The sequence below is a fragment of the Calidris pugnax genome, unplaced genomic scaffold (genome assembly GCF_001431845.1).
Source record: "Calidris pugnax isolate Ruff unplaced genomic scaffold, ASM143184v1 scaffold40, whole genome shotgun sequence".
NCBI lineage: Eukaryota > Metazoa > Chordata > Aves > Charadriiformes > Scolopacidae > Calidris > Calidris pugnax.
Genome location: NW_015090796.1, coordinates 2611898 through 2639257, shown reverse-complemented (window position 1 = coordinate 2639257; position 27360 = coordinate 2611898). Strand labels below are relative to the sequence as shown.

Genomic DNA, 27360 nt, shown 5'->3' with positions numbered 1-27360 from the left:
TAATTCCAAGCCCCTTTTAAATGATGCTTTATAAATAACATTGCAGAGTGGGCTATGGACAAGACAGACATATGATAAGTATTTCAGAATCCAGACACTTTCCCTGGCTTTTCAAACTGCAGATTCCAGTGAGGCAGGGGGTGTGTTGGGAGGGTGGATGTTCTGTACTTTCCCCATGAACCATAAAAATCTTTTTGTTTGAATAAACAAAATCAGAATCAGCACAGAAAATTCATTTAGAAACTTATAGAGAAGGAAGAAAAATGCCCCTATTTATCACTATGACAATCCTTCTACTTTGTGAATAAACGATAATCTCGGTGAACATGTTTAGAATGAGAAGATTACAGAGTTTGTACTGGGCACAATAAAGGATCAACTCAGGAATCAGGGGAGGAGGAGTGGAGGAGGAAATGAAGCTTAAACACAACTAGAGAATGGATAGAGGAACTGGAAGAGACAGATTAACATTCTTCAGTGACATCTTCAGTTAAATAACCTACTGTAGTCTGAGGTTTGGTTTTTGATATGGATAGGAAGATTAACTAGTTTCATAACTAATTGTCATTATTATTCAATTCACAATGCCTTCTTTTTTCCTCATGAACTGATTTGTTTTAAGAGGAAACACTGAGGAAAAAACCACAACCTTGGTTCTTCCTTGATTATCTCAAAGTACTATCCTGGGTCAGAAGCACTTAACAAAGTGAATTGTTTCAGCTGTGTAATGTTTCAGACACTTTAGTGAGCTACCAACCGCACAGTGGTCCACCTGCAGACTGCTAATTGCAGGATCAGGGCATAAAAGGTTAGAAAACAAACAAAACAAACAGTCCCACCATCAGTTCCTCAGATTCTCAAAAATAACTGGTACGATTGAGAATCAATTACTGGATATGGTATTTGTAAACAGTTCCATCTATTGTCAAATAAGATGTGCATGAATATTTTTGTGAGTTACTCCAGCAGTGGTGGAAAAACATATGATACAGCCCAAGTACTTTATGCAAATTGGTTTTAAGAAGTGAAGGACTTTAAAAATCACTAGTTGAAGTGATTTGTTGTCACTATATGGCTTTAAATAAGGCTACTTTCCCCTCCAATAAAACCTTACTGTTCGATAACACCTGATAACCTCAAGCAAAAAGCATCCTTGTGGGAGTTAAAGGTGGTTGTCATTGAGGGTTCATGCCACAGTGAAATGTTTGCAGAACTGTATGTAAAATCAGTTATGGAAACATTTGTTATAATGCTGGGTGTAAGCAGAATTGAATGGTGTAGGTTATATTTGAAATAAATATTTGCCAGGCAAGTCCTGCTTTCAGTATGTCAGTACTGCCGCTGGGTGTAGTGAGTGATACATCCCATTCAAAAAAAGGGTAAACACTCTTCTGTTTCTTCTTAGTATCAATAAACCATCAGAAATTTGGGTACACAAGAGGAAAGAGAGAGAGAGGCTACAGATTAGAAATACAGCACTGATTTTTGATTCTGAATGGAGTTCTAAGGAATTATAAATAGAGAAGTCCTTAAAGTTGTATGAGAGAGGAAAGAAGACTGATCGTTCTTTGGCTTCATCACAGGCTGTAAATTATGGTTCCAGTGGCTTTAGCAGATTTTTATCAAGGCATGGCACAAAAAATAAAGTTAGCTTGGGCCACTTGTCTCATCAGTTATTCATAGGTCTAGTAGCGAATCAGCCAATTTAGAAGGCTCATTCTCCCTCTACATACATTTAGTTGTGTACACAAACATGATTTCTCTGAGAGAGATACCACTCAAAGCTCAACAATATCCACTTAATTTCTCTGACACATCGACTTACACATTTTTGTAACAGCAATATTGCCAGAAAGAGAAATTTGCTCTGGAGATGTTTTGCTCCCCCCATATGAAACTTATTCTGAAATGTCAGAATTGTTCCGATTGGGTACTATAAGGCTTCTTATTTCTTATTTTTTTCTTACTTTCTCCTACAGCTAGAAAAAGTTGAGCTGGTGAATAGAATTCCTCTAATCCCACCTGTGAGTCCCAGATTAGGTGAGATTAGAAATATTTCGCTGAAGATTACTCCAGATATTGCAAATGGAGAAATAGGCTTTATTAGCAATCTTCCAATTATTCTTTCTGAGCCAGAAGATTCCCCTGCTACAGTGGTAAGTAAACCTTTTTTATATTGTCCCTTAGCATGGAAAATTTATTTGGAGAAAGCAAAGCTTGCTATATTCACTGTAACATTTCAAAGTTAATGTGAGGAAAACCCCTCCTCATAAGGTCTGAAATCATGTGTTAATCATTATCAGAAAAGTGAGGTCCATCTTTGCTTTTTCTGTAAGCATCTAAAGCTCGTTAGGTCTCCATGCTCACATGGAACAAAAGGTGCTGCAAGGAACAAAAGGACATTTTTAATCTCTCACCAACAGCAAAGGTAGTAATGTAAAGCAGGAGTAATGTAAAGCTCCTCCATTTCATGGAAATGCCTGTCTCTCTTATAGTTAATTTACTTATATGCGAACATACGATTTGGCTCACTGGGTGTGTTTTCCAACAACTATGCTTTTTAGTTTTCTGAAAAACCAAAAAAGCATTTGCTAAACATTGCCACCCAAGTGCTTTAGTCCCAGCTGGAGAAACTTTTCTCTAAAATGCCTTTTCATACATTTTCGCTTTTCCCCCTTCTTGTCTTCACTGAAATCTTCCCACAAATCCTGAATTACCTAACTTGTTTCGCATTCTCAGATTAAAACTGCTAATTTCCTTCAGCAGAGTGCAGGTTGGCACTGTATAACAACAGAGTAAAATTCTGGTAATTACATTTAAAACCTAGGTTTTGACTTGATGAGGTGGGAAGTGATTACGTCAGTCATACAAGGCTTTTTGTGTTTATGGTTGCTGAGTGATTTTTGATATCTGTCATCTGCACTGTCTACATATATAACTGATAAATGGTTAGAAGGATAAGATTCAATATATACTTTTCTGGATATAGCATCTTTGATTTTGTATCTTACACACAGCTATCAGTAAAAAAGCAAGCTCAACATTTTGAGTCTGATGTTCAAATAGCAATTTGCAAGGAGGTAATTGTCTTTTGCATCTAGTTTACATGTCACGACAGGCTTGTGCCTTTCACAGGTTTCCATTGCATTGCATCGGGACGGGACCGATGGTCAAGCAACTGTGTTCTGGAGTCTGAAACCCTCTGGTCCCAATCAAAATGCAGTAACACATGATGACATCAGCCCTTTTAATGGATCCGTTGTTTTCTTATCTGGACAAAGTGATACTTCAATCAACATCACTATTAAAGCGGATGATATACCTGAAATGAATGAAACTGTGCTGTTAACTTTGGACAGGTATTGTACCCTAATCTCTATTCATATGTATCTGTTGTAGCACTCAATTTATATATAACAAATTAGCACAGCATTAATTGGGGACTATTGCCTGCATTGTATTGATAAGGAATGAAGGGCCTGAAGGAATATTAACCCCTTGATTCAGACTGTGGATGGATCCTTCTTTGACTGGAGATCAATGTTACTGTGTTGTGCTTATTATTAAATGGCTTAATTTTATCTATATTCTGATGAAAGTAATGTATGGTATTTAGAATGTTCTTTCAGCTTTGATCTTTTGTTATAGCTCTTGGTTTAACACGTGTCTTCTCAAAAAAGTAATATTTAGTGAGATAATTGGGAAAACTATAATGAAGAGTAGAAAGCAATATGTAGCTATGTTTCTGTCAGAAAAAGGTTTATAGCTAGGGTGTCGTTGCACAACTAGATCAGCTTTTTATTTGTTTGATCTGTGCGATCAGTACTGCTTGCTCTTGAAAATTAGATACTTCCATCACAACTCCCAGCTTCCAAAATATCCCAAAGTGACCATTACCACGCTCTTTGGCTACAGAGAGAGCAATGGTGATTCTGAGGCACAGTGCAGTCTCCCTTCAGCAGAAGATCTGGTTTCTAGGGTAATTAAGGCTGCGTGGGACCTCAGGAGATACTACTCTCTGCATGTGAACATTGCTCAGAATACTTAAATTAGTTCATATCCAGGAGTGTATTCCCTCTTTGATTTACTGAGAGTAGAATCTTGGCTTTATCTGGTGTCCTGCTTCCAACAACTCAGTTGTACATATGGTTTAGAAACACCACCACTTCTACTACCTGCTATTATTGTCTAAGGTACATTTTCCCACCTTTTCTGGAAACATACTAATAGGGGTCCGCCAACAGCAATGTCTGCATTGGACACCTACTACTTACACAGTCCTTACCTGATGCAGAAGAAGTATTCTTGTCCTATCTAGGAAGTGCAAACTAGCTCTTGGGAGCCCAAACACCAGATGCTCATGGTGATTACATACAAGCAAACCAGCAACCAGCTCCTCAAGCTGTTGCTGATCCCATTTGAGAAAGCGTGGTTTTTGAACATCATTCTGTCATGTAGGGAAGGTGTTATTCCCTTGCAGGATTGGCCTGCTTCTGTAAAAGTTGGCTGGTGGGTGCATCTAGTGTAGAATGAGTTACTTCTACTGTGGGTGCTCACTGCGTTGGAAACACAGTCCTGTTCAAGACAAAAACAAAAAGAGGCTATTATGAGCAGTTCTCTGCTTTCCTTACTCTGAATGAAACTGGTTCATCTCCAGGAATTCATTACGAGTCTGTGGCACAAACTGGAAAATTAAGATTAGAAATGCCAACTGCATCCCGGGCTGCATCCCCAGCAGTGTGGCCAGCAGGGTGAGGGGAGGATTCTGTCCCTCTGCTCTGCTTTGGAGAGACCCTCCTGCACTGCTGCCTCCAGCTCTGGGGCCACCAACAGCAGAAGGACTTGGACCTGTTGGGGGGGGGGCCAGAGGAGGCCATGGAGATGCTCCAAGGGCTGGAGCCCCTGTGCTGTGTGGACAGGCTGAGAGAGTTGAGGGCGTTCAGCCTGGAGAAGAGAAGGCTCTGGGGAGACCTTGGAGCCTCTTCCAGTCCCTCAAGGGGCTCCAGGAGAGATGGGGAGGGACTCTGGATCGGGGAGGGGAGCCATAGGACGAGGGGGAGCAGTTTTAGACTGAAAGAAGGGAGACTGAGGTGAGATGTGGGGAAGAACTTGTTTGGTGTGAGGGTGGTGAGAGCCTGGCCCAGGTTGCCCAGAGAAGCTGTGGCTGCCCCATCCCTGGAGGGGTTCAAGGCCAGGTTGGAGGGGGCTTGGAGCAACCTGGTCTGGTGGGAGGTGTCCCTGCCCATGGCAGCGGGTGGCACTGGATGGTCTTTAAAGTCTCTTTCAACTCTAACCATTCTATGATTCTATGATTATATTATAGAAGTTGTGAAGTTGTATAAGGTGGCCAGAAAATTGAAGTGTAAGTGTAGGAAACAAGAAAGTAGTTAGAGGAAATGGACAGCGTAAAAGACAACTTTTAAGTTCTGACAGCTCTGCAGGGGTGTGTAACCACAGCTTTCTGCTGCTTATTCTGAGCAGTAACCCTAGGCCGTGCCTTCAGAATGATGGCTACGATGAGGACTGGACTGTCAGCTGGACAAACGTAACCACTGCTCTGCTTTTATTAAGTGTGGTGGGAGCAGCAGGTTCTCCGGCCTACAGAGTGGCTGGTATAAAGTGCTCCAGCAATAAGCATCTTTCCCACACTTGGCAAGGTCAGAGAGTGAAGTAAGGAACAGGTGGTGTGGCCTGGAAAAAGAAGTAAATGAGGAGGAGATAAAATCTGAACTTTTCCCTAGACCTGAAAAGCGTCCCTCGAGGCTAGGAGTGAAATTTGGCAACTGCGGCATCGGCAGAAGCCAAGAGTGAAATGACTGCGGAGATCCTCCTTTCAGTGCTGGGGATGACTCTTCAAATGGGGGCTGAAGGATGCTGGCAGGGTTACATGTGTGAGCTTGTGGTAGTGCTTTCTGCACGGCTTGTGTTTTCTGGGGGAACAGAAGATTTGGGTTTCCGAGGCTGGCAGCCAGCAGCAGTGAATGAGCATGAAAACAAAGATGCACTGTGCTATGGATGGGCTTGTGCTGCTCCACCAACTGTAGCATAAGTCAGGGGGAAAATGGAGCATGTGAGAACTTCAGTAAGGCTATAGACATAGGAATATGTTCATAAGCATTCCATTTATTGCCATTAGTGATAGCATGGGTAAAATAATAAGGTTAATTAGTTCTAACAAGGATGTATTATTTACAACTCAGTGGCGTTGTTAGGGCAGTTTACATTTTAAACGAGCTGTGATTGCATCCATAACTGTAACAGAGACTTTCAAAGCCGTTCAAAATAGTATTTTCCTTCCTTGCTCTATGGCCTTTGTCCGTAGGCCATAAGGATTAGAAATAACTCTGAATTCTGTCCATGAAACAGAGGCCAATGTATATCAGAAAAAAATGTGCTTCCAAGGAAGACAGATGAGTAATAAAGGAGCAAGACAATCCTTTACCTGCTGAAGCTTCTTCATATTTTCTTTTTTTAGGAGCAGCTTCAGGCTGAGTACCTGCCCAAATCTGAATAGGCCTGAATTGAGACCAAACATAAATTAAATAAAGCCAGATGTCTCTAGTGAAATCTGTATGAGAAAGAAAAGGCGTTGGTCTTCTTAATGAATGTAGGTGGGACAAGCCATGGGAATTGTGTGTATGTTTTGTGGAAGCATATAGACGTACTAGGGATGTTAATTTTACCTGGTAAGGACAAATTGAAATCAGTTTTATTGTAGTGGTTTTTTCCTTCTGCACAAGGAATCATCCCACTGGCCGTTGCTGCCCCCTCAGTAAGGTGCAGATACACAGCTATCAGAATTTGGAAATGTGCACAAACGAAGGGCCAGGACCCTCCAGGGCACACGAGTTGTGTTTGTCCTCTTCAGTGAACGGTGCTGAAAGTGAGAACTTGCTGACTTTGGGATCTGTAAACAGCAATATACTGATAAATTGACTTCAGTTGGTGAAAATTGCAATCTATGAACAGACTGTTTAAATAGTCCTTAGGCTCAAATTTTGTTTGTGTCATGAACTCATACAATTTCAGATGCCGGAACAGATTCATGTACATGTGTTATGACCTAAATCTCATTTATTATATATAATAAAGGAAAAAAATATATAATAAAGCAATGTAACTTGGGGATTTTTATAGTTCTAATGATTTCTGTGATACAATACAAGTTTCCAGAGGCTGAAATTCTGTCCTGAGTAAATTTAAAAAATAGATTTTTTAAAAAATTGCAAACACAAATCCCAAGTTTGACTTTTTCATCATGAAATGCCTGGTAGCTTTCTAACATTTTTGTGTTTAAGAGATTACTGCATGAGAAAAAGTTAGCAAATCATAGAAGGCCTGTTTAAAGCACTGCATACTGTCTGTGGTCCTTAATTCAGGGCTCAGGTAATGTTTATCTGTTGGGGGTTGCTGTGTGCACAGAAATACTAATATATTGTTGACTGAAGCCGGAATTTTCTCCTAACTTGGTGATTTCCTGTGGTTAGTGTCTGTTTCAAAACTATGCTTATGTTTCTTACTTAAGTAATTTTTCTGTTGAGTGATACATGTGATGCTATATGAATTCACTCTTTCAGTGTAAAACATTGGTTTTTTCGTCAAGGGTTTGAACAGACTTTGTTTTGTTGGGGAAAAAGTGGTTTGAAAATAGTAGTAGAATGTTTAAATGAGTGTCTCTGGACACCTACTGCTACGTTTTATTACTTTTCAAAATAATAACACCATGTATCTCCTGCTATGAGTAACAAAAATTAAAATAGGCTCCAAAATCAAATAATTAATGGATTAAACCTGGAGAGAAGGTGTTCCCTCTGATGAGAAGCACTGTGGAATTTATAATGTGGCAAATCCTACTTTAATACTGTTCTTTAAAGCTAGGTCCTGCCACTAATTAAATCAGCAGATAATCCTGAAAAAATTGAAGAAGGGGGGAACACTGACTACAAGTCTAGGAAGCAAATTGAGTAACATTCCACAGGAAATCTGAATGCACTTTTTCTGAGATACCCTGGTAGAGAAGAAAGGGGTTTGGAAAAGTGTGTTTTTAATAGTTAACAGCAATACAGATTCACAGTTACAATTCAGTTTCTCAGATGCCTTTCAAAACATTCTGCAGAATTCTGATTCTTGGCCTAAAGTTAGCAAATTCAACCACATTGTATCTCTTAATAATTATTATTCTATTTGCAGTGGTATTTAGTTCATAACAACATTGAAATTGTCATATTGCTTTAAACTCAGTCAAAAATCTTCTTTCTGCATTTTGCAGTACTAAGTTTTTTAAAAAGTGTGAGAAACATTTCGAAGTTTCTGTTAGTTGTCCTAAGTAATCTGTAGTTCTTGCTAAACGATTTATTTTTTTTAAAGAAAGAACTTCCCTGATGACCAGTCATTCAGCATGCAATTTGTCATATGGGAAGTGTTTCTTTTCATTTGTTTCATCACAGAAAACACAGGCAGTTCGTGATTGCATTTCTACATTAACATCATGAACATTTCCAGGGCTTATCCTCTGTGATAAAATGAAATTTCATGTCCACATATAGCCATTTTACAGAAAAAAGTTACACTGAAGAGACAAAAAAAGGCAAGTGGCTTTCCCATTAAGGAGAGGAGTCTCCTTACTCCTGGTCAGGCGCTGCCTCTAGTAGCTGGAGCTCCTTGCTATGGCCAAGCTACCGTGTGCAAGGAACTGTTTTATTGTTTCTTGGGGACTTTAACTTTAATTGCTTTATGGGACTTGGATGGAGAAACCTCCTGAAAAATGGTTTCCTTTGGCGGTGGATGGGCTGGATCTGACTAGTTGCTTTCTGACCTGCAAGTTCTCTAGATGAACTTGCCTCTAGATGACAAGAAACTGTCTAGAGTTTATTACTCTGTACACAACTGTCTAGAAGTAATAAAGTATTGCCAGTCTTCTCAGCCGTTTCAAAAAACACCTGGAGATGCTGAAGATGCACACCTTGTGGTACCTCGTGATTGTCTCATTTCTGCTGCCCTCTGGATTTCTGCAGTGCTGCCATTCCACATTACAAAATAACATTAGATTCTCACACCACCCCCCTGTTCATCTTACCAGGCCTTTTTGTCTGAGCTGTGTTTGGACTCATGTGGTGTAACTTCATGAAGCTGAAAGAGATTTTATTTCTGGCATGCCCTTTCACTTCCTGATGAATTTTGATTATGTCTTAACTACTTAAGCTTGTACATACCTATCAAAAACTCTGCTTGACATAATGGTTCGTTTGTATTCTCTGTTGTAAATTTATATTACCAACAGCTTAGCAATATAATTAAATTTTAGCATTACCAACTCTGGAATTTTCTCCTTGATCTTTTCATTGTATTAATACTTTGATGGTATTGGAACACTTTTGTATATTTTTCTGAAAGAGGGGAGAATGTCTCAATATTACAGTATGTAAAATCTAGCCTCACTGGAAATCAGTGAGAAATTTCTCTTCACTTTCAGATCTCCGATTTGAAAGAATGTATCTGCAAGTGTGTTTGCTTTATTTTCACAAACTTTTCAGTGAACTCTTATCTCTTTTGAATTATGAATCTGAATTCTTTTTGACATTAGTGAAGTCAGAATTTCCCTTTGTAAATTCTGTGGTAATTTATTTATGGCATTTTGTTAGGAGGTATAGGTTTTACATTTAATAAATATTTATTTTAGATTAAGAAGGTAACAAATGCATGATTGCCACTGCAGAATAATATTGCCCTTTCATCTTACTTCATGTAATAGTTTTGTTATGCGTGCTTGGCCAAGTTGGAACCAATTAAGACATTAGCAAATGCTCTTTTCTTTTCTTATTTTTGTAGCTTTTTTGTTACTTTTTATATTGGTATTTTACTTTGATAATCTGGTTAACTGAAAAATTGTCAAAAATAAAGTTTGATGTGATTTTGTGCCAAAATAGTTTTTAATATGGACCCATTATAACTCCCACTGCACATGTCCTTTTTTTATCATTACTTTGGCAGATTGATGAAATAGATAATGGAAGCACGTAGATTTATTTCCTTTTTTCAAATGAGGGGCTGTTTATAAATGTGCTGGTGCGGTCGTGAGCAGGCACAGAGGCTGGCAGCAACTGAGCCCTTGGAGGAGGGGCTGGTAGGGTACACCATGGATGGGTCTTGACATGTTGAGTTGGCCATGGGGTCATTCTGCCAGGTGGGAACTGCCCACTTGCTACTGTTTCTCAACAGGAAAATGCCAAGCAAGTAAGGGTTCCCATAATATGAACATTTTAAGTGTTTGTAAAGGAAAAAGCAAGTTTTGTGTTTTGGTTTGGTTTGGTTTTTTTTGTTTAATTATTATTCTTTTCTAAGATTACTACTGTTGAAATCTAGGAGGTGGCACTTTCATTCCTTCCTCCACCCCTTTTCTTTCTGTGTTGACAGGGTAGAGACAGAAAGGTTTGTCGTGTACTTCGGGTAAGTGCAGTGAACTGTGGTTTTGTCCTCAGTGAATCAGTGCTTTGTTTTGCAAGTGATTGGTTTGGACAGAATCTGTCTTTATCATTTCTTCTCCTCTCAGGAATCACGTCTTCTGCGTCTCTCCAAGACAATGCATGCATGCCCTTTGGTGTTTCGTTTGGTGGCATGGGGTTCTGGCTTGAAGGCGTTTCTTTATTTCAGATCCATGAATGATGAAAGTTCTGAATGCATGGCTCAGTGTTTGATGTTTGAGCATTTGATGCAATAATGGATTAGTTGTTTTAAACTGCCAGGAATACGATTTGCCCAAACTCAATGACTGAACTGACTAGAATTATAGAGAAGAAGTTTTCTGTGGTCAAAGATGAGTGGTAATATTGTTTTTTAATAACCTACATTTAGCTTATGTTAACACAAATTGTTGTGTCTGCTGGCATTTTTTTTTAATGTGCAACAAACGTGGCATGCTACACTTTTAAATAGATATTTCCCAGTTTGCATCTTATATCCTCCCTGTAGACTTTGCTACAAGATACATTGCTATTTATTTTTCTTTGTATGTGGATATTCCAGTTATTTTTGGATTGTCTATGGAAACATTCTGGAACTGATTACAAATATTGACTATAATAGATCACATTTCTTTCTACATGAAATAGTGTTTCGTGAAGTCTGGGTTGTAGTACAGTGAAACCATGAAAACATTTGCAATATCTGTAATGCTTACAATTGAGCAACCTGATCTATAGTTGAAGGTGTCCCTGCCGATGGCAGGGAGGGTGAAACTGAATGGTCTTTAAGGTCCCTTCCCACCCAAACCATTCCATGATTCTATGTTGGACCAAGTGTTCATTGACATTTTCTTCTGGAAACAAGGAAGATGCATAGGAATTTAAATACATAACCCACCATGTTTATGGTGGTTTCATATCCAAACCACCAATCTGAAGGTGCATTCTTTATGCAGCCTTCAGTAGGAGTTTTTCTGGAATTTTTAATTGTAATGAAATTAAAGCAGCATCATTGAAGTGTGGTCGTACCACATCTGAGGAAATAAGTGCAAGACGTGTGCCAGGTTTCCTTCTCCAGCCAGATACAGCCCATCCGTGTCCCTGAGAGAGACCAAGATGTTGTAGCAGTAGCCCAAAAAAACCTTGTGTTTGACCCTGCCTTCACCATTCACCGTATGCTTTTAGGCAGTGGGTTTGTGAGAAAAGGAAGAAAGGGAATGAGTCCAAGCTACTGAGAGTAGCTCCAACAGTTTTTAGAGCCAGACTGGGATCCCACAGGGAGTGTAATTTTTATTTGTTAAGTGGTTTTTGGATTTTCCTTAATGTTTTGATCCAAATACAAAGTAGTACTGAATGCACCTCTAACCTTTTACTGCAGAATTCTATTTCTTTTCCTGTGTGTTGTGTGCATGTGTGAGTAAAATAAACCCAGAATCACCCACTATAAAATCTCATCTGAAAACAGAGTTACTTCAGAAGCAAGGTTTTTCTTACAAAGAGATAAAACAAACTGATGTGTCTTTCTTAATTTATTTTATTCTTAGCAGGTAATTAATTGTTGGCTTCAGAAGCAAGTTTTTTTTACAAAGAAAACCGAAACAAACTGATGTGTCTTTCTTAATTCTTTGTTTAATTGTTTCCATAATTTATTCATGAAAACTCATCAGTATTCTGATGTCCTTCGCACAGGTGTGGATGTAGTTGCCAAACAGAACTGTAACTCAAAAAAGCCTGTTGCCTTCCTTTCTCAGGGTCAGTGTGGAAAATCAGATACTGAAATACGGGTTTACTACTCGTGAAATTATTATTTTGGAAAACGACGATCCTGGAGGAGTCTTTGAATTTTCCCCCTCTTCCAGAGGTCCCTACAGTATCAAGGTAGCTGTCTGAGTAATTTCTCAGCCATTACGGACAACTTAGGTTAAGCAGAGTGCTAGAAAAAAAGCTGGGTTTTCCTTTTACAGGAAGGGGAATCTGTCGAACTGCAGATTGTCCGCAGCCGAGGGAGCCTCGTCAGGCAGTTTCTGCGCTACACTGTGGAACCCAGAGACAACAACGAGTTTTATGGAAGCACAGGAATTCTGGAGTTTAAGCCTGGTGAGAGAGAGATCATACTTACTCTTCTGACACGGATGGATGGGATTCCAGAGGTAAAAATTAATACTCTTCTTTCTTCAAGTTATCTTCTCAGGCATATTAGTTAGTCACTTATTAAAATATAGGCAAATATATAGGAACAGAACAAGGGTGTAATGGCTTTTCTCCAAAAAAGGCCATCCCAACCTCCAAACCAGGGATGCTTGGAACAGTAGGTGGTGTCTTTGTGTTTAATGGTCCTCTGTGGATTTTTTTTTTTCTGTGAATTGAAACAATTCAGCTTTTATCCATATAGGTCTTTAGCATCCACAGCATTCTGTAGTATACACTGCCCTTGTTTAACCAAACTCTGTGTGAAAAACCCTTCCTTTTTGTTTATTTTCTAGTAATCATCTGCCAGTTTCACTGAACGCTCCCCACTATAGACTAATATTTGCCGTATAGATACATAGATGCAATACTTGTTTTAATGTTCCTCAAAGCATTATCCATGAGCTTTCTTCACGACATATGTGAAATACAAAGTCCCATTAGGTTAATAATGGAAGCTGTTATGTTCTTTTTAAATTAGTGTGCTGCCAATGGTTTTACAATCTTTGCTTTCCCTCTGTTATAAAGCCAGAAACGTTAATAAATCTTACAGAAAAGAAAACTTACCTTTCAGGGAGTTTGTACACTATTTGTACTAGTGAATTGTTGTGATTAATTAGTATGATGGTACATCCTTGCCAATAATAAGGCTAGATTTTTGGAGGAAATGGTCCTATAAGAGGTAGAAATTTCTGATAATTTCTTTGCTCTGATGGCTATGCACAAACACATTGCACATGTAGAAAATGTGTGTGATTTCCTGTTGTTTAAGTTTTTATCTTTCTGCCTGGCTAAAGACTGTGGATGTTTGCTCGAGGTATTTTTTTTTGGATGTGCATACTGAATATGCATTTTTATTCTGACTGAGCTTCTCTCTTCCAGCTGGATGAGATATATTCTGTAGTACTCAGTGGCTACAGTGAAATGGCAGGCAAGCTGGGGAATGCCACAAGGGTCAGTATAACCATTTTGAAGAACGATGATCCACATGGCGTCATTCAGTTTCTCCCTGATGAACTACCAGTAACAATAAAGGAGAGTAAAGGAGAAGTCGTCTACAGCGGTAATTCTTTTTTTTTTCATAAAGTTACTGCTTTGTCTGCTGCCTTCTTTTCCCCATTTCACCCCTGTAGGACAATGTCTGAGTCGAGTCTCCACTCAGAAGTTTCCATAGTAGTACAGTGCCAGCACGACGAGCGGTGGAGGAGGACGGGGAGGGAAAAAAAATCCAGGAAAAAAAAATCCAGCAAAAAAAATGGCTAGACAATATGAGCAAGTTTGAACTGCTTTAATGGCCTGTCTCTGTGCTTCCTTCCATGTAGTGCTTCCACATACCAGTTTTGCCAGAAGTGGTTTTACTCATTATTTCCTTTTCTTTTTCTATGTCTCAGCTCTGCTGGCCTTTTTCTTTTTTTATTTGTGTTGTTCTGAAGATGCACGCTGACGGTTTATGTTTGTAATTTTTAGCTGCTTACAGAGTTATAAGAGACCAAGGAAACTATGGCAACGTTAGTGTGTCTTGGGCTGTTGATCCAGCATGTACCAATGACATCTATCCAGAGCAAGGAACTATTTTCTTTGATAATCTGGAGTTTTCCAAAAACATCACCATTTACTCACTGCCAGATGAGGTAAACATTTCTGCAGTGTTTTTGTGTGAATATATGGGTCAAAGACTAAGTGCTAAAGCCTTACAATTTAAGGAGAAAGAAGGGATGTCTGATTTTTAAGAGCCTGATAAGTATTTGTAGGAAAAATCAAAATACTTGGCTAAAACTGAGATTACTTCAGCAAATCATAAAAAAAAAATTTGAGAAGCTATGCATACCTATAAACAAAAAAAGTTTGAAGTTGAGAGTAGTTGAATGTTGTTAAATTATAGAAAACTTCATTTGAATAAAACCCTTTTTTTGATAGCAGGAATCCTAATTTTTATTTTTAATGCTGATATATTTGAAGAAATAAAGAATGGGAATAATTGACAATAAATAGAGCTGTAAAAATAAATTACATATGTCAGAAGCAGGAAGCTGCAGGATAACTTTTGGGTCACCTGTACAACAGTAAAGATGAGGGGACTTACTTACAGGGATTCTAGACTGATGATGATTTCCATGTAACTGTATGAACTGTCATTTTTCATCCCTCTTGACACAGTTAGGGATCAATAAATAAAAAGCAACACTCAGAAATCTCTGATTTGTTAACTCCCTCAGCTGTTCGTTTTAATTTCTTAATTTTTTTTTTTTGTATGCAAGAAATTAATTTCATTAATACTTTCTCTTTCAGGTACCTGAGGAGATGGAAGTATTTATCATCAGCTTATTCAATGCTACTGGTGGAGCCAGGCTGGGCAACGTAACCAGTGCAATTTTACAAATTGCGAGGAATGATGATCCCATTTATTTTGCAGGTTAGATATTACTGTTTCTAAATGCAGAATACATATACTAAACCAAACAGACCAGATCATTGAGAAATCCTAATCCCAATGGAGCTAGTATAAGACATTCGTATTTTTGTTGTGTTGAGTTTGTATTGTTTCCTTCAGAAATTTCCCTTATTTTATTTCATTAGTCTCTTAGCTGATGGTGAGGTGGGTAAGTACAACCATATTCTCTAGTACCAGAAAGTGTTTCTATGCTTTTAGTACAAATGCTTTCTCTTTCACCGAGGAAGGAGAAGGATCCTTTTGGGGAGAATTAAGAAAATAGGATTACGTGCAAGGAGCTCGGGCTTGAACTGAGGTAGACTTGTTGCTTCTGTATTTCCAGAACCTCTGACAGTGAGTGTTACAGAAGGAAGCATTGCCAACTTTACAGTCGTAAGGAATGGGTCTGCTGATGCTGCTGTTGCTGTCCAGTATGTTACTGTCAACGGGGATGCCACAGCTGAAGAAGGAGACTTTGTGCCCAGTGGAAAGAGCAGCGTCATTTTCTTTGATGTTGGAGAAAGAGAGCAGAACTTATCCGTCTATACTAATGACGACGATACCCCTGAAACTGATGAAGCATTTTATATCTTCCTTTTGAATTCTACAGGTAAAAGTAATGGTTTAATGTATTTTTAGTAACTCTCCTTTTTTTTTTTTTCCTGCAATTTTTTCCCAGTTTGGTCTTATCATAAAGCAATATATAAATGCCAAGTATTCTATGGATCAGACTTGCTTCAATATTTCCATACAGAGTCTGTTTGGATTTTCATCTTGGATTGTTTAATTGGAAACAAAAAATCAGCAAAAAACAACCGGAGTGAAAGTCTCTTTTCAAATGTAAATGCTCCAAATTAGACAGGGTTTTGACTTGACTACTGAAACACAAGGCTAAATAATGTTGGTACTGCAACAGTCTTAGGGAAAGAGGGTTTCTTTTACATTTTTGTCATGCTCCAGTGTGTAGTACACAACTGCCTGATTTGTGTTAAAACAAACAAAATTGCCTTATTCTAGGACAATAGAATGTAAGAATGCAATTACTAGAATGTAAATTGGGCTCTCTTTTCATAGTACTACAATTTATGCATACATTTTTTTTCATTTTGATGCTATAGATTCACAAGGCTTAATCTACAAATAAATGTGTGTTACAAATTACTCAATGTACCACCAGTAAAGAATGGGTTTGTTATCTTAGAAATAACTTTGCTTTTTTAAAAAAAAAAGTTACAATTTAGCAGGAAATGATACAAAATTAATAAGCACAGTCACGTTCTTAAAATAAACCTTCACTGCTGTGTAATATCGATAATAAAATATAATTTAAATGTAAGAAATAGGTGAATTTCCTACCTGCTTAATAAAGATCTTCTCCATCCTATCCCTGCCCAAACTTAAGGTGTAGTGGGAGACTCACTTACAATTGTGTTAACAAATTTTAGTGATTTTCTGTCCTCCAGGTTGAGAATATAATAACAGGCTGTGGATGCACTGCACATCTTTGCAGTGCAAACCAAAACTGAATTGTATAAGCCATCGAAACAACGACTTGAGACTTGGGGGGCTGTAATTCATAAGGCAAAGGAAAACCATCATAATTAACTATACCTACACATTGGATTTCTGTGGTAGGTTCACAAAGTGAAATATCCACCAGGGATTCAAGTCAGGATGAGGAAGCATAAAATTGGATTTCTTCATTTAGACACAGTCAGTTAAGTGTCTTAGCCCTCGTTTCAGTCGATGATGGTCTGATTTAGAGTCGGTGTGACTGAGAGTGCTTCAGGTCACACCAAAGTGGACACCCTGTGGCTGGTCCACGAATTGCTCATTGGGACAAGGCTTCATTGGTCTCGAGCTCCATCTCCCCTAGACATTGGTAGCAGGTAGAGAATTATAGGAGAATTTTTAGCAATTATTTGAGTATAAGGTTGTTTATGTGTTTCCTGAGGCCAGCTGGCTTTCACTCTGTTACCCAAGTCTTACTTTACTAACTTTTTTCAAGATTTCTCTTACCACTCTTCTGGGACATATGATGGCTTTTCTCCTGTCACACTGGTCCTGCAAGAACAGGTAGCTGCAGGCTCCCTTTGCCTCTAAAAGGAGGATCACATCACCACGGAGCCTGTCCAGAATCATTAAGAATACGGAATATTTCTCTACACATTCCTGAAAGAAAAAAAAAAAAACAAACCTTTCTTTCTATGATCTGTTGCAAATATTGGCCTTGATTATTACATCCCATTTGAAAATTATTTTGGACTGTTGATGCTCAGAGAAAATACAGATAGAGGTATATGAGTGTAAAGCAGTAAAGACATTGTTTAATTTGGGACAAAACCTAGTCTAATGCTCTTAAATAAGATGAAAAATGTGATAAGGGTGGAAAGATAATTTACATCCGTGGATACAGGAAGAGTGTTAGAATGTCTCTGCAGTGCTAATATACAGGCAGAAATCCTACCAGCTTCCCCTCTACTCCACAGGTATCTTTTATTTTTGCCTTTCAGATAGGCTGTGATATGGGTATAAATAAAATTTTCAACATTGTTCTTAGCTTGTACTTAGTTTTAGTGCAATACTTCTAGGTTTAAAGGAAAGCTGGGATCTCTGAATATGCCTTTTGCTTTTGGCTTCACTAATTGATCAAGCATGAAATAATACCTCTCATACAATCCTTTCTGCTTGGAATCACATCTTCTGTGGTCAAGTCACATATATTTTTTCCTGCAAATCTTATGTCTTGCTCTCTGCGTGAGATACTCTGCTTTGCCTGTTACTGAATATCTCCAATATTGGTCCTCACTGGTTGTTTTATTATTGTTCCTTTCTTTGTTTGCATAAAAGGAGTTGGTGTGAGAAGGAGACACCTTCAGTTTCAGAGGTACCTCTGTTTCTGATTCCAGTTTTGTTAAAATTAATCACCCTCTTTTTAGGTGATACTGTTATCTTTAAAGCTGGAGTGGCCACAGTTATTATTGAAGCAAATGATGATCCTAATGGAATTTTCTCCTTGGAACCTTTAGAGAAGTCAGTGGAAGAAGGCAAAAGTAACAATTTTTTGTAAGTAAATTTAATTAGTACTTTTGCACTTGTTTTGAACTCATGTATGTGGTACTTTATGGATAGTACTTTGATCTAATCTCCTACAAGTTTGCATTGATAAAAATGGATTAGATAAAAATAGTTTTACCAAATTTTGGATTCAGTTATTTGTAAACATATTGAAGACATCAACTGTTAAATTTTCAAGTAGACTGTGCATTTTAAAGCGTATACAGAAATGAGTGTTAAAATGTAAATAAATAAGAGAACAACATTGTTCTTTTGTTATATTCTCAGTGGATTTTACATACGGAAGAACCTAGATGACTGAGCAGAATATAACCTGGACTGTATATTATTTTTCACAGTAAGAAAGATTAGTGTAATAGTGTTTTGCCTTGCTAATGAATGTTCTTGCATACCTGCCAGGATGTTCACTCTTTCTGTATCACTAAACAGGATTTTGAGGCATAGAGGACACTTTGGCAATGTTTCGTTGACCTGGCAGCTCTTTGATAATGACTCTGCGCTGAGGCCAGGAGAAGAGTTCTATGAAACTTATGGGACTGTGTGCTTCATGGATGGTGAAGGATCAAAGCCAATAACACTCCGTGCCATTTCAGATAGAATTCCTGAATTCAATGAGTTTTACGTTCTAAAGTTGGTGAATGCTTCAGGTACTGTCTTCCATATCACCATTCCCTTCATGTCTGGTAGAAAAGAATTTTGTTTAATCAATCAAAAAGAAACCAACCCTGGGAAGAGCTTTGCCTTGAATCATGTCTTGATATCCTATACTTTTCTGGTAAGGTTTTAGTGTTGATTTTTTGTTTAATCTTAGTTTAGGTATATTAATACAGTTCCTGTATTACTCCTATACACATTTTGATGGCCTGACCTTTAAAAAAGGATTCCTTTTGGTGATTTCAGAGGTGTAGTTCTCTGACATCTCTACTGTTTCATGTAGTTGAAGACAAAATAAAGCTGTTAAAGGCTATGCTTCTCTACCATAATGGAGGTCGCTCGGTTGGTTTGCTTTTTTCTAGAGGAGATAAAATACTTGTTATTACCACTCCATATGACTTAAATGACAACTGCTACAGGTCTGCTACTGAGCAGAGTTCCAGATCTCCTGGACTCCTTCCACCTTATTACCATTTACAGTCTTCTGTGCCCAGATACAGCTGAAAATGTGTGTTGACTTTTCCTGTGAGTGAAATTCATAAGTGGGACCAGAAAATTTTCTACATATAATGGGTAGATCACTGCACACTTTGAAAGTGGAAGGTCTGTGTTCACATCATGATATTAGTATCATGAATGCTTACTGTGCAGAAATAGATGACTAATGGCAGGACTTTTGCAAGGTATCTCTGATTCTGTTTCAGAGGCAAGGGGGCAAATTTTGCCATTCCAGATTTGTGTAAATCTTGGAGTAATATGAGAACTGAATTTGGCCCCATGTCAATCAAATGAATCAAAGGTAACATATCTCACTGACTAATTCAGAAAAGTTGGAAGTAATCTTGTTTTAGCTGAAAGAAAAATGTGTCTTGCAGTTGAAAAACAACATACTGCTTTCTTTTCTATGAAAATTGTCCCTGTAGTGTTTTATAAACAATACAGTTAGAATATGTTATTACTAAATCAGAGTATTTTCTAAGAGTTCAGGGGCTATTTAAAGAAGATTTAAGCCTTTTTAGAAAGACATTTTATTACAGAAACTTTAAGTACTTAGTAACTTTTTTCAGACTCTTGTTTGAAACCAGCCATTAACTTTTGCCATCATTGTGCAGGTGGGTCTCCTGGTCCTGGTGGTCAGTTGTCTGAAACAAACCTTGCTGTAACTGTGATGATCCCATTCAACGACGACCCTTTTGGAGTCTTCGTTATAGATCCAGAGAGCCAGGACCGAGAGATAGTGGAAGATGTTCTTTCTGAAGATGATCTTTCCTATATTACGGACTTCACCATCTGGAGACAACAAGGGACCTTCGGTGTTGTCCGTTTAGGTTGGGAAATACTGTCTAGTACTTTCCAGGCTGGACTACCACCAATGGTAGACTTCTTGTTGCTGGGATCCTTTCCAAGTTCCGTCCAATCTCAGCCCCACATGAGGCGCCATCACAGCGGAACAGACGCTTTGTATTTCAGTGGGAAAGAGGATGCATTTGGGATTATTGGTCCGGAATACCCCTACAATGGAAATACTGCACTAACCAATTTTACGTTTTCAGCCTGGTTAATTCCTAATGCCAGCACTGATGGTTACATAGTGGAAAAGGATGATGACAATGGGACCTTATATTACGGCGTGAAAATCCAAACCAATGATTCTCATGTTTCGGCAGTGCTTCATTATACAGCATTAGGATCCAATATAACATATAAGGCTAAAGCAACAGTCCTCAAATATCTGGATGAAAATACTTGGCTTCACCTTCTGATTACTCTGGATGACGGTATAATTGAATTTTACATGGATGGAATCCCAGTCCTGGGAGGAGTGAAGAGCCTTAAAGGAGAAGCAATTGCTGATGGTGAGCCAATACCCTGCATTATTGTTCTCCATATGTAAAGTTCTGCAGTACAGAGAAGGGTCTAGCTCCTTGACAGGTGTATGCAAGATACTAACATTATTATATCTGATTATTTAATTGAAAAGAATGGATAGAAAATTCTGAGGATTTTTTCAAAAGGTATATGGAAACTAGAGCTGGGAAAGTTCCAAAAAAATCAGAACTGTAACTGAGCAAATGCGATGATTTGAAGATAAATTAATAATTTATAATTATATTTATATATTTTTTGCAATTAATAATTACTGTAAGATTTACAGCATTGTAGCTATGAAAGACTTTTTTTCCTCTCAGTTTCTGAAACGAAGTATAATACTGATTTTGTTTCTAGATGTGTATTATGTTACAACTAAGCCAATATCCTGTAAGCAATAGAATTTTTCAGGGTGTAGATTTACTTAAGTATGTATTTACATGGTATATGAAAATTATACCTCTAAATTTATTATACCTCTAAATTTATTATATTCCAAGGAACATGAGGACATGTACTTCAGTTTATCTAACAAACAGGATAGTCCCAGATGTGATTTTAGCCATAAGTAACCATTATGGGCATTCACTTTGAACTGTCAAAGTGCTGACCAGAGAAGTATCAGAACAATTCCTTCATAAACTCAGGTGTTATGTATTCGGAATACGTTTATATTTACTCTTTCTGTTGCAGTTTCCCACTCTTACACCCGCATTTTTTCCTTGGAGATCATCTCCATACTTTTTGCTTTCTTCCTCTCACCTTCCCTGTCACATATTTCTTTGGTGGGGACAGGCAGTGAATGATTATCAAATTATTGAATACAATTTCCTTTTCTGTAATCACTGAAGGAGAATTAAAAATATGTTAAATGCATATACATCTATATGTATTTATGTACCCAAACATACACTGAGAATAGAGAGGAGACTTCATTAATTGTGCAGTATAATACTTTATTTCTGCCTGTAAATTTCCAGTGGTTGAAGTCTGAGAAATAAATTTGTCTGCTATAACAAAGCAGTGCCTCTGCAATCAAGAATTTCCATTAGGCTTTCAGCACTTTGGCTGAGAAAAGATCTTTTTCCCCCCTCAGTTTCTAAAACAAAGATGTGTGAAATACAATAATGCCTTTGTTCCTAAAGGGATATATCTGAGTCATTGTAAATTTTCTGTATTAGTGGAGATGGCATATGCTCTGCCTGGAGATACTACGAGTATAACGTAAGGATTTGATCTCTTTCCATTTAATATTGGATGCCACAAGATGGTGAGTATGTAGCACCCCAGTTTTTCTCACCATCCTCCACCTTATGCCCTGGGACCACAATCAGTTGCTGTGATTGCTCTTCTCTAGAACTGACACTTGGTGTCATGTCATTCAAGAGCTCAATTTCTTCTAGAACCAGGAAAGAAGAGCTATCTATGCACTTTAGCACAATAGGAATGAGTATGAGCTACCAGCATAGTATATTTGTGAAAAAGACAGCTGTGATCCATGATTTCCTGAGTCAAATTATTGTTTGGAGACAGAGAAATATTAATACTGTTGTAAAAAAACATTTGGAATTTGGTGTGTCTTTCTGGAGCCCATATTCCCAGTGCATTAGGGGAAAAGCATGTCCAGAAGGGCTAATGCTGATGAGAGATGATGAGTATCATCGGAATGGACCCACTCTTCTTGCAGAGAGAGACAAAATGGGCTCTGTTTAGAAAAACAAAAGCTGAGAGGGGTTGCAGTTGTCCTCTGCAAAGCTCTCTCTCAAGAAAAAAGAGAAGTTTCCAAGTCTCATAAAAATAAGGGATGGTGACAGTGTGCTAGTAGAAATAATAGGGTGAAAAACCTCAACAGTCTGGGATGGAATTGTTTGCCCTGTGATGATGTACCTCTAACACTAGGATGAGGCTTGAGGAACCTCCCAATTTTGCATTTCAAGATCAATATGATTCCAAATCTAAGAGAAAATAAAGTTTATCTTTGGTGTTTAACAAGTATGGCTGTTCAGTTGCAGGTTTATTACTTTGAAGAAACACAATATGAGGAACATTCTAATTGCCTTCTCAGGTCCAGGAATAGTGAGAATTGGAGCTGGACTCGGTGGCAGCAGTAGGTACACAGGGCTCATGCAGGATGTAAGGCTTTATGAGCGCAAATTGACCCGAGCAGAGATCTATGAACTCCACGCAACGCCTGCGAAAAGTGATGTCCACCCTGTCTCTGGCTATTTGGAGTACCGGCAAGGAGAGACCAATAAATCATTCATTGTGTCTGCAAAGGACGACAAAGAGGAAGAAGGAGAGGAGTTGTTCATCCTAAAGCTCGTTTCTGTGCGGGGAGGAGCTCGAATTTCTCAGGAAAATACCACAGCAAAATTAAGAATACAGAAGAGCGATAACGCTAATGGTTTGTTTGGCTTCACTGGAGCATGTATTCCTGAGGTAAGGTCTTTGTAAGGAAAATTGTGGGTGAAGTTTTGGACACAGAAAAGTTAATGGCAAGGCCAACTGACCTGCACAGGGCCTTGATTTCACACTGCTAGTTTTTGTAGTTAAGTTTTTCTAGAATTTGGAAGTTTGTAAGCTCTGTTAATACTGGCTCAGTCTCAGTGGCATTTGCAGTATTGTTTTTAAACATCCCCCAAGATTATTTTTGTTAAGAAAAATGATTTAATTACATAAACTGAAGACTAAGGCTTAAATTTTTCTAGAAGAAGAACATTTTTTTTAATTTCTGTCCCATCTGAGACATTAAATATAAGATTTAATTTTCTTTCTCGGGTCAGATAGTGGATTACTACAAATATTTTTAGTTTATTTTTTCTATGTTACATGATGTGTTTGAAAGAATTTTGCTGTAGGTCATGCAATGAGAGGGTGTGAAGTATTTTTCTACAGTCATAAGTTAGAAGGTGTAAATTGCATATGTTTGGTCTGAATTCAGTTGATACTGGCTGTGATTGCTTGATTTTTTAAACATAAAAGTGTTCCTTGGTGGTTGTAATATAAAAACTTGCTACTTTTGGGGAGAGGATGGAAATAAACATCACTCACTTTTACTTCCTTAATCAGTTGTGAGGGAGAAAGACACGATACCAGTTTCTATTGGTATTGGATTATTTTGGAAAAAAAAAAATTCAGAATACTTTTCTGTGTGGGAACTCTCACGACCTTTTAATTACATTTTTTCTAACCGAAGTGCTTATGATGTGTTTGGAAGTAACCACCTCACCTGAGCTGTCTGGGTTTTCAGTTTGGTTCAGTTTGCTGTCTCTGTGCCTGCCATATGCTACGATAACAGATTCCTTCAGTTTCAAATGCCACTGATAATACCATAATGGCACAGATCAGCAACCAACCGTGAAGCAAAATTAAAAATTTATATGGCATGTTAATTGTTTTTGCACTTACCTGACGTCCATTTCACCAGGGAAGCATTAGAGCTGTCGGTGATGATGCAGATACACAGTGGTTTATTTATCTGTAGTTTAATTGCTTTATGTGCATATCTGTCTATAAGGCAGCTGAAGGCACATGCAGTATCTGCAGTGTGTAATACAGCAGCTCTGGAATTTATCTAATGCTTGAGATAGCTTTACCCTTTCTGGCATTTTTCAAGTAAAGTTATTTTCTATTTTAGTTGTTATCATAATTTTCTAAAGTATACAGTCAGTATGTTGACCATACTTTGTTCCAAATACATGAAATCATTGCTGCTGAAATCATGATCTCAGTGAAGGCAGAATTGTCAAGAGGACTGTAGCATAGAACATTTTTCAACTTTTTCCTGAATGATGATAGTGTACTTTAATTTTAATGTATCTATTTTTTTTTTCCATAGTGTTTCTAGCTGGGGAAAGGGGAAATCCAAATGCTTCTTCAGATTATAGCTAATGACCATTTTTTATATAAAACAATGGTTTTCAGTTGCATGTAACATGTACATTTCAACCATGTTGATTCTGTCTTTGACACACAGTTTGGATGAAGAGATTGTGTCTAGAAGTGTGATCCTCAGGGAGATACCAGAAGCTGTTCCAAACTCCACTAAGATTGTTCTGACCACAATCAAGTTCAGTTCCAGCTTCCTAAAACTCCGAAAGTGCTGAAAATAACATGATAACATTTTTCCACATGAACCTTTGACTAGCGTTAGAGATTTCTATGTTTTGCATTTAATGCTCTGATTTGCTTTGGCGATAACAAACATTTTCAATTTCTTGCTTTCTTCCAGAGTGCTGAGGAGGGTTCCACTATATCCTGTGTCGTGGAGCGCACAAGGGGAGCCCTAGACTATGTGTATATAAATTACATTATCTCACAGGTTGATTCCACTGGCATTAATTACGCTGTTACCGATTTTTCTAACAGCAGCGGCACTATCACGTTCCTCCCTTGGCAGAGATCAGAGGTAAACCCTACCTTCCTATTAACTATTCATCCTGACCTTTGCAAACCGGCTGGAAAATACCTTCTGAGGATGCTTGGCTGGTTTTCATACTTGAGAGAGTTTCCTTCACCTGGCTTTTCTTATGTTTTGCAGGGGTTTTGCACCCCTGACAACTAACAATCGATATGATAGATCTGTGTGTATCTCATTTTAGGTGTCACCATGTGTGCATGTGTGTTTGAATGCACATTATATGTGAGATGTGTTTACATATGTGTATATGTATTAGGTGCATCTGTCTCTAAATGTAAACTTGAAGTGTAGATAGTCCTGTTCTAAAATAATGGTTCCGGCTACTTTTGAAATTGGGAAATGATCCGGTTTTGCTCTGAGTTTTGGAACTCAGATTTATCTCCACATCAATTAGACAGACAGCAGTGAAGTTCACCGCTGTAGTCAAGTGTCTTCCAACCACTCTTGGCCACATTCTGTCCCTTTTACTCAATCTGTTTTTGTGAATCTGATCCTGAGCCTCAGCACGGGAATTTCATGTTTCTTTGAGAAGAATAAGTGTGGGACCACACTGCTGTAGAAAATTAATGTGTGTTTTCCATTAGTGCTCGGAAAATAGAGAGGGTGAATTGTTAGTAGAAAATGCTGTCCTCGCTTTCACTTTTATCACTCTGCTTATCACTCTGATTTGAAAGGATCCTGGTGGCTCCACTAAAACTGTGGACCTGGTCCCAGTTAAACAATGTAAGTGATTGGAGCTTGGCAAAAGCTCATGATGGCTGGAAATTGTTCGTGTCACTGTTTGTTCAGCTTTAATTCTCCATTGAATCATATTACTGCATTGCATAGGTCATATAAAGCAAAAATTCCCAAAGCTTTTCTAGTCTGCCTTCTCCCATCCAGCAGCAGAAGGGGGCTGGCATTCCCTCTTGCTCTGCTGCTGTGTGGTCCAGTTTATTGTCTACATTCAGGGGAGTTAATGGGCATCGCCCCAAGAAACAGATTGCGAGCAGTTGCTTGTCAGGTGAGATATCCCAAGGGACTTTCCAAAATCTACTCATTCCCAGTGAATGTGACCAGCTACTTAAACTGTTTCTTCTGTATGTTTGTCTGAGGTGCACAGCAGGTTATGTTAATTAGTAGTATGATCTGCAATCTCAATTGTCGGGTGGCATAAAAAGCTTGCTTTACTTGCTCTCTAAATTGGATTAATCACTGTAATATCTCTTCAGAACCACGATTTCTTCCAAATTTTGATATCTGTCATATTTCATTTTCAATATATAAACTGTGCTTATGCTAAGGCAGGTAATAAATGTCTGCTTGGTTATGTGTTCATGTGATTTGAAGCACTCGAGAAAATATGCTTTCCATCTCTGGTAGCTTAGTAAAGTTGGTTTTGCAATGCATATTCTAAGCATAAAATATTATCTGAGAAATCTGAGAATCTGAGAATTATCTGAGGTCAAATTACCTGGAAAGCAAAAATGTTGCCTGTATTATCTGTACACAGTAGATACAGCTGCCTGGCTAATCAAAAAATTTGATGGGTTAAGCAGGGTCATGATACTCCTAAGCCATGTGTGTTGCACGGTTTGATTTCTCCATGATTTGGTCCTTCTCTAGGTCTTAAATTTGCATGTTATTGATGATGACATTCCGGAGCTAAATGAGTATTTCCGTGTGACATTAGTCTCTGCAGTGTCTGGAGATGGAAAACTAGGTTCTACTCCTACCAGCGGAGCAAGTATAGATCCAGAAAAGGAAACTACTGATATCAGCATCAAAGCCAGTGACCACCCATATGGTAACAATGATGGAGATACAGTCTTGTAGCACATAATTGTTTGCTTATAGCTCAACAGATGAAAACTTTTCTTAGCCTTGATAGTTGAGGAAGCAATGCCAAGAATTCTACTTTATCTAACTTGAAATTAATTCATATATATATATGTATACAAGAGTGAATTCATATATATATATATATATATATATATATATATATATATATACAAGAGTGAAAGCTGAGTTACTTATTCCTGAGAATACTATAAAAAGCTCCCCTGACCAAACAGGCCATAATTCCCTTTTGAGAGCAAACACAGATTGCACGTAGTTGATCCTGCACAAGTTTTGCTCAGATGAGAATTCACAGAATCACAGAATCTTAGTGGTTGGAAGGGACCTCCGAGATCACCGAGTCCAACCACAAAAAAAAGAAAAAAAAACCCACAATCTCGGGCACTAGAGCGTGCCCTGAAGTGCCACATCCACACACTTAT

General features: G+C 38.1%; 1 protein-coding gene across 1 annotated transcript in view; it reads left to right on the top strand.

Annotated features, from left to right (window-relative positions):
• The window catches only part of ADGRV1 (adhesion G protein-coupled receptor V1), a 277476-nt gene that overhangs the window by 14081 nt on the left and 236035 nt on the right, over positions 1 to 27360 (top strand). The window contains exons 9-22 of the mRNA XM_014936880.1: positions 1980 to 2156; positions 3136 to 3359; positions 12212 to 12338; positions 12425 to 12610; positions 13530 to 13710; positions 14115 to 14278; positions 14937 to 15060; positions 15422 to 15688; positions 18018 to 18144; positions 18586 to 18803; positions 19923 to 20666; positions 22745 to 23118; positions 24911 to 25087; positions 26705 to 26885. Coding sequence (XP_014792366.1) covers positions 1980 to 2156; positions 3136 to 3359; positions 12212 to 12338; positions 12425 to 12610; positions 13530 to 13710; positions 14115 to 14278; positions 14937 to 15060; positions 15422 to 15688; positions 18018 to 18144; positions 18586 to 18803; positions 19923 to 20666; positions 22745 to 23118; positions 24911 to 25087; positions 26705 to 26885 — 3271 coding nt within the window. The remainder of the gene's footprint in view (positions 1 to 1979; positions 2157 to 3135; positions 3360 to 12211; positions 12339 to 12424; positions 12611 to 13529; positions 13711 to 14114; positions 14279 to 14936; positions 15061 to 15421; positions 15689 to 18017; positions 18145 to 18585; positions 18804 to 19922; positions 20667 to 22744; positions 23119 to 24910; positions 25088 to 26704; positions 26886 to 27360) is intronic.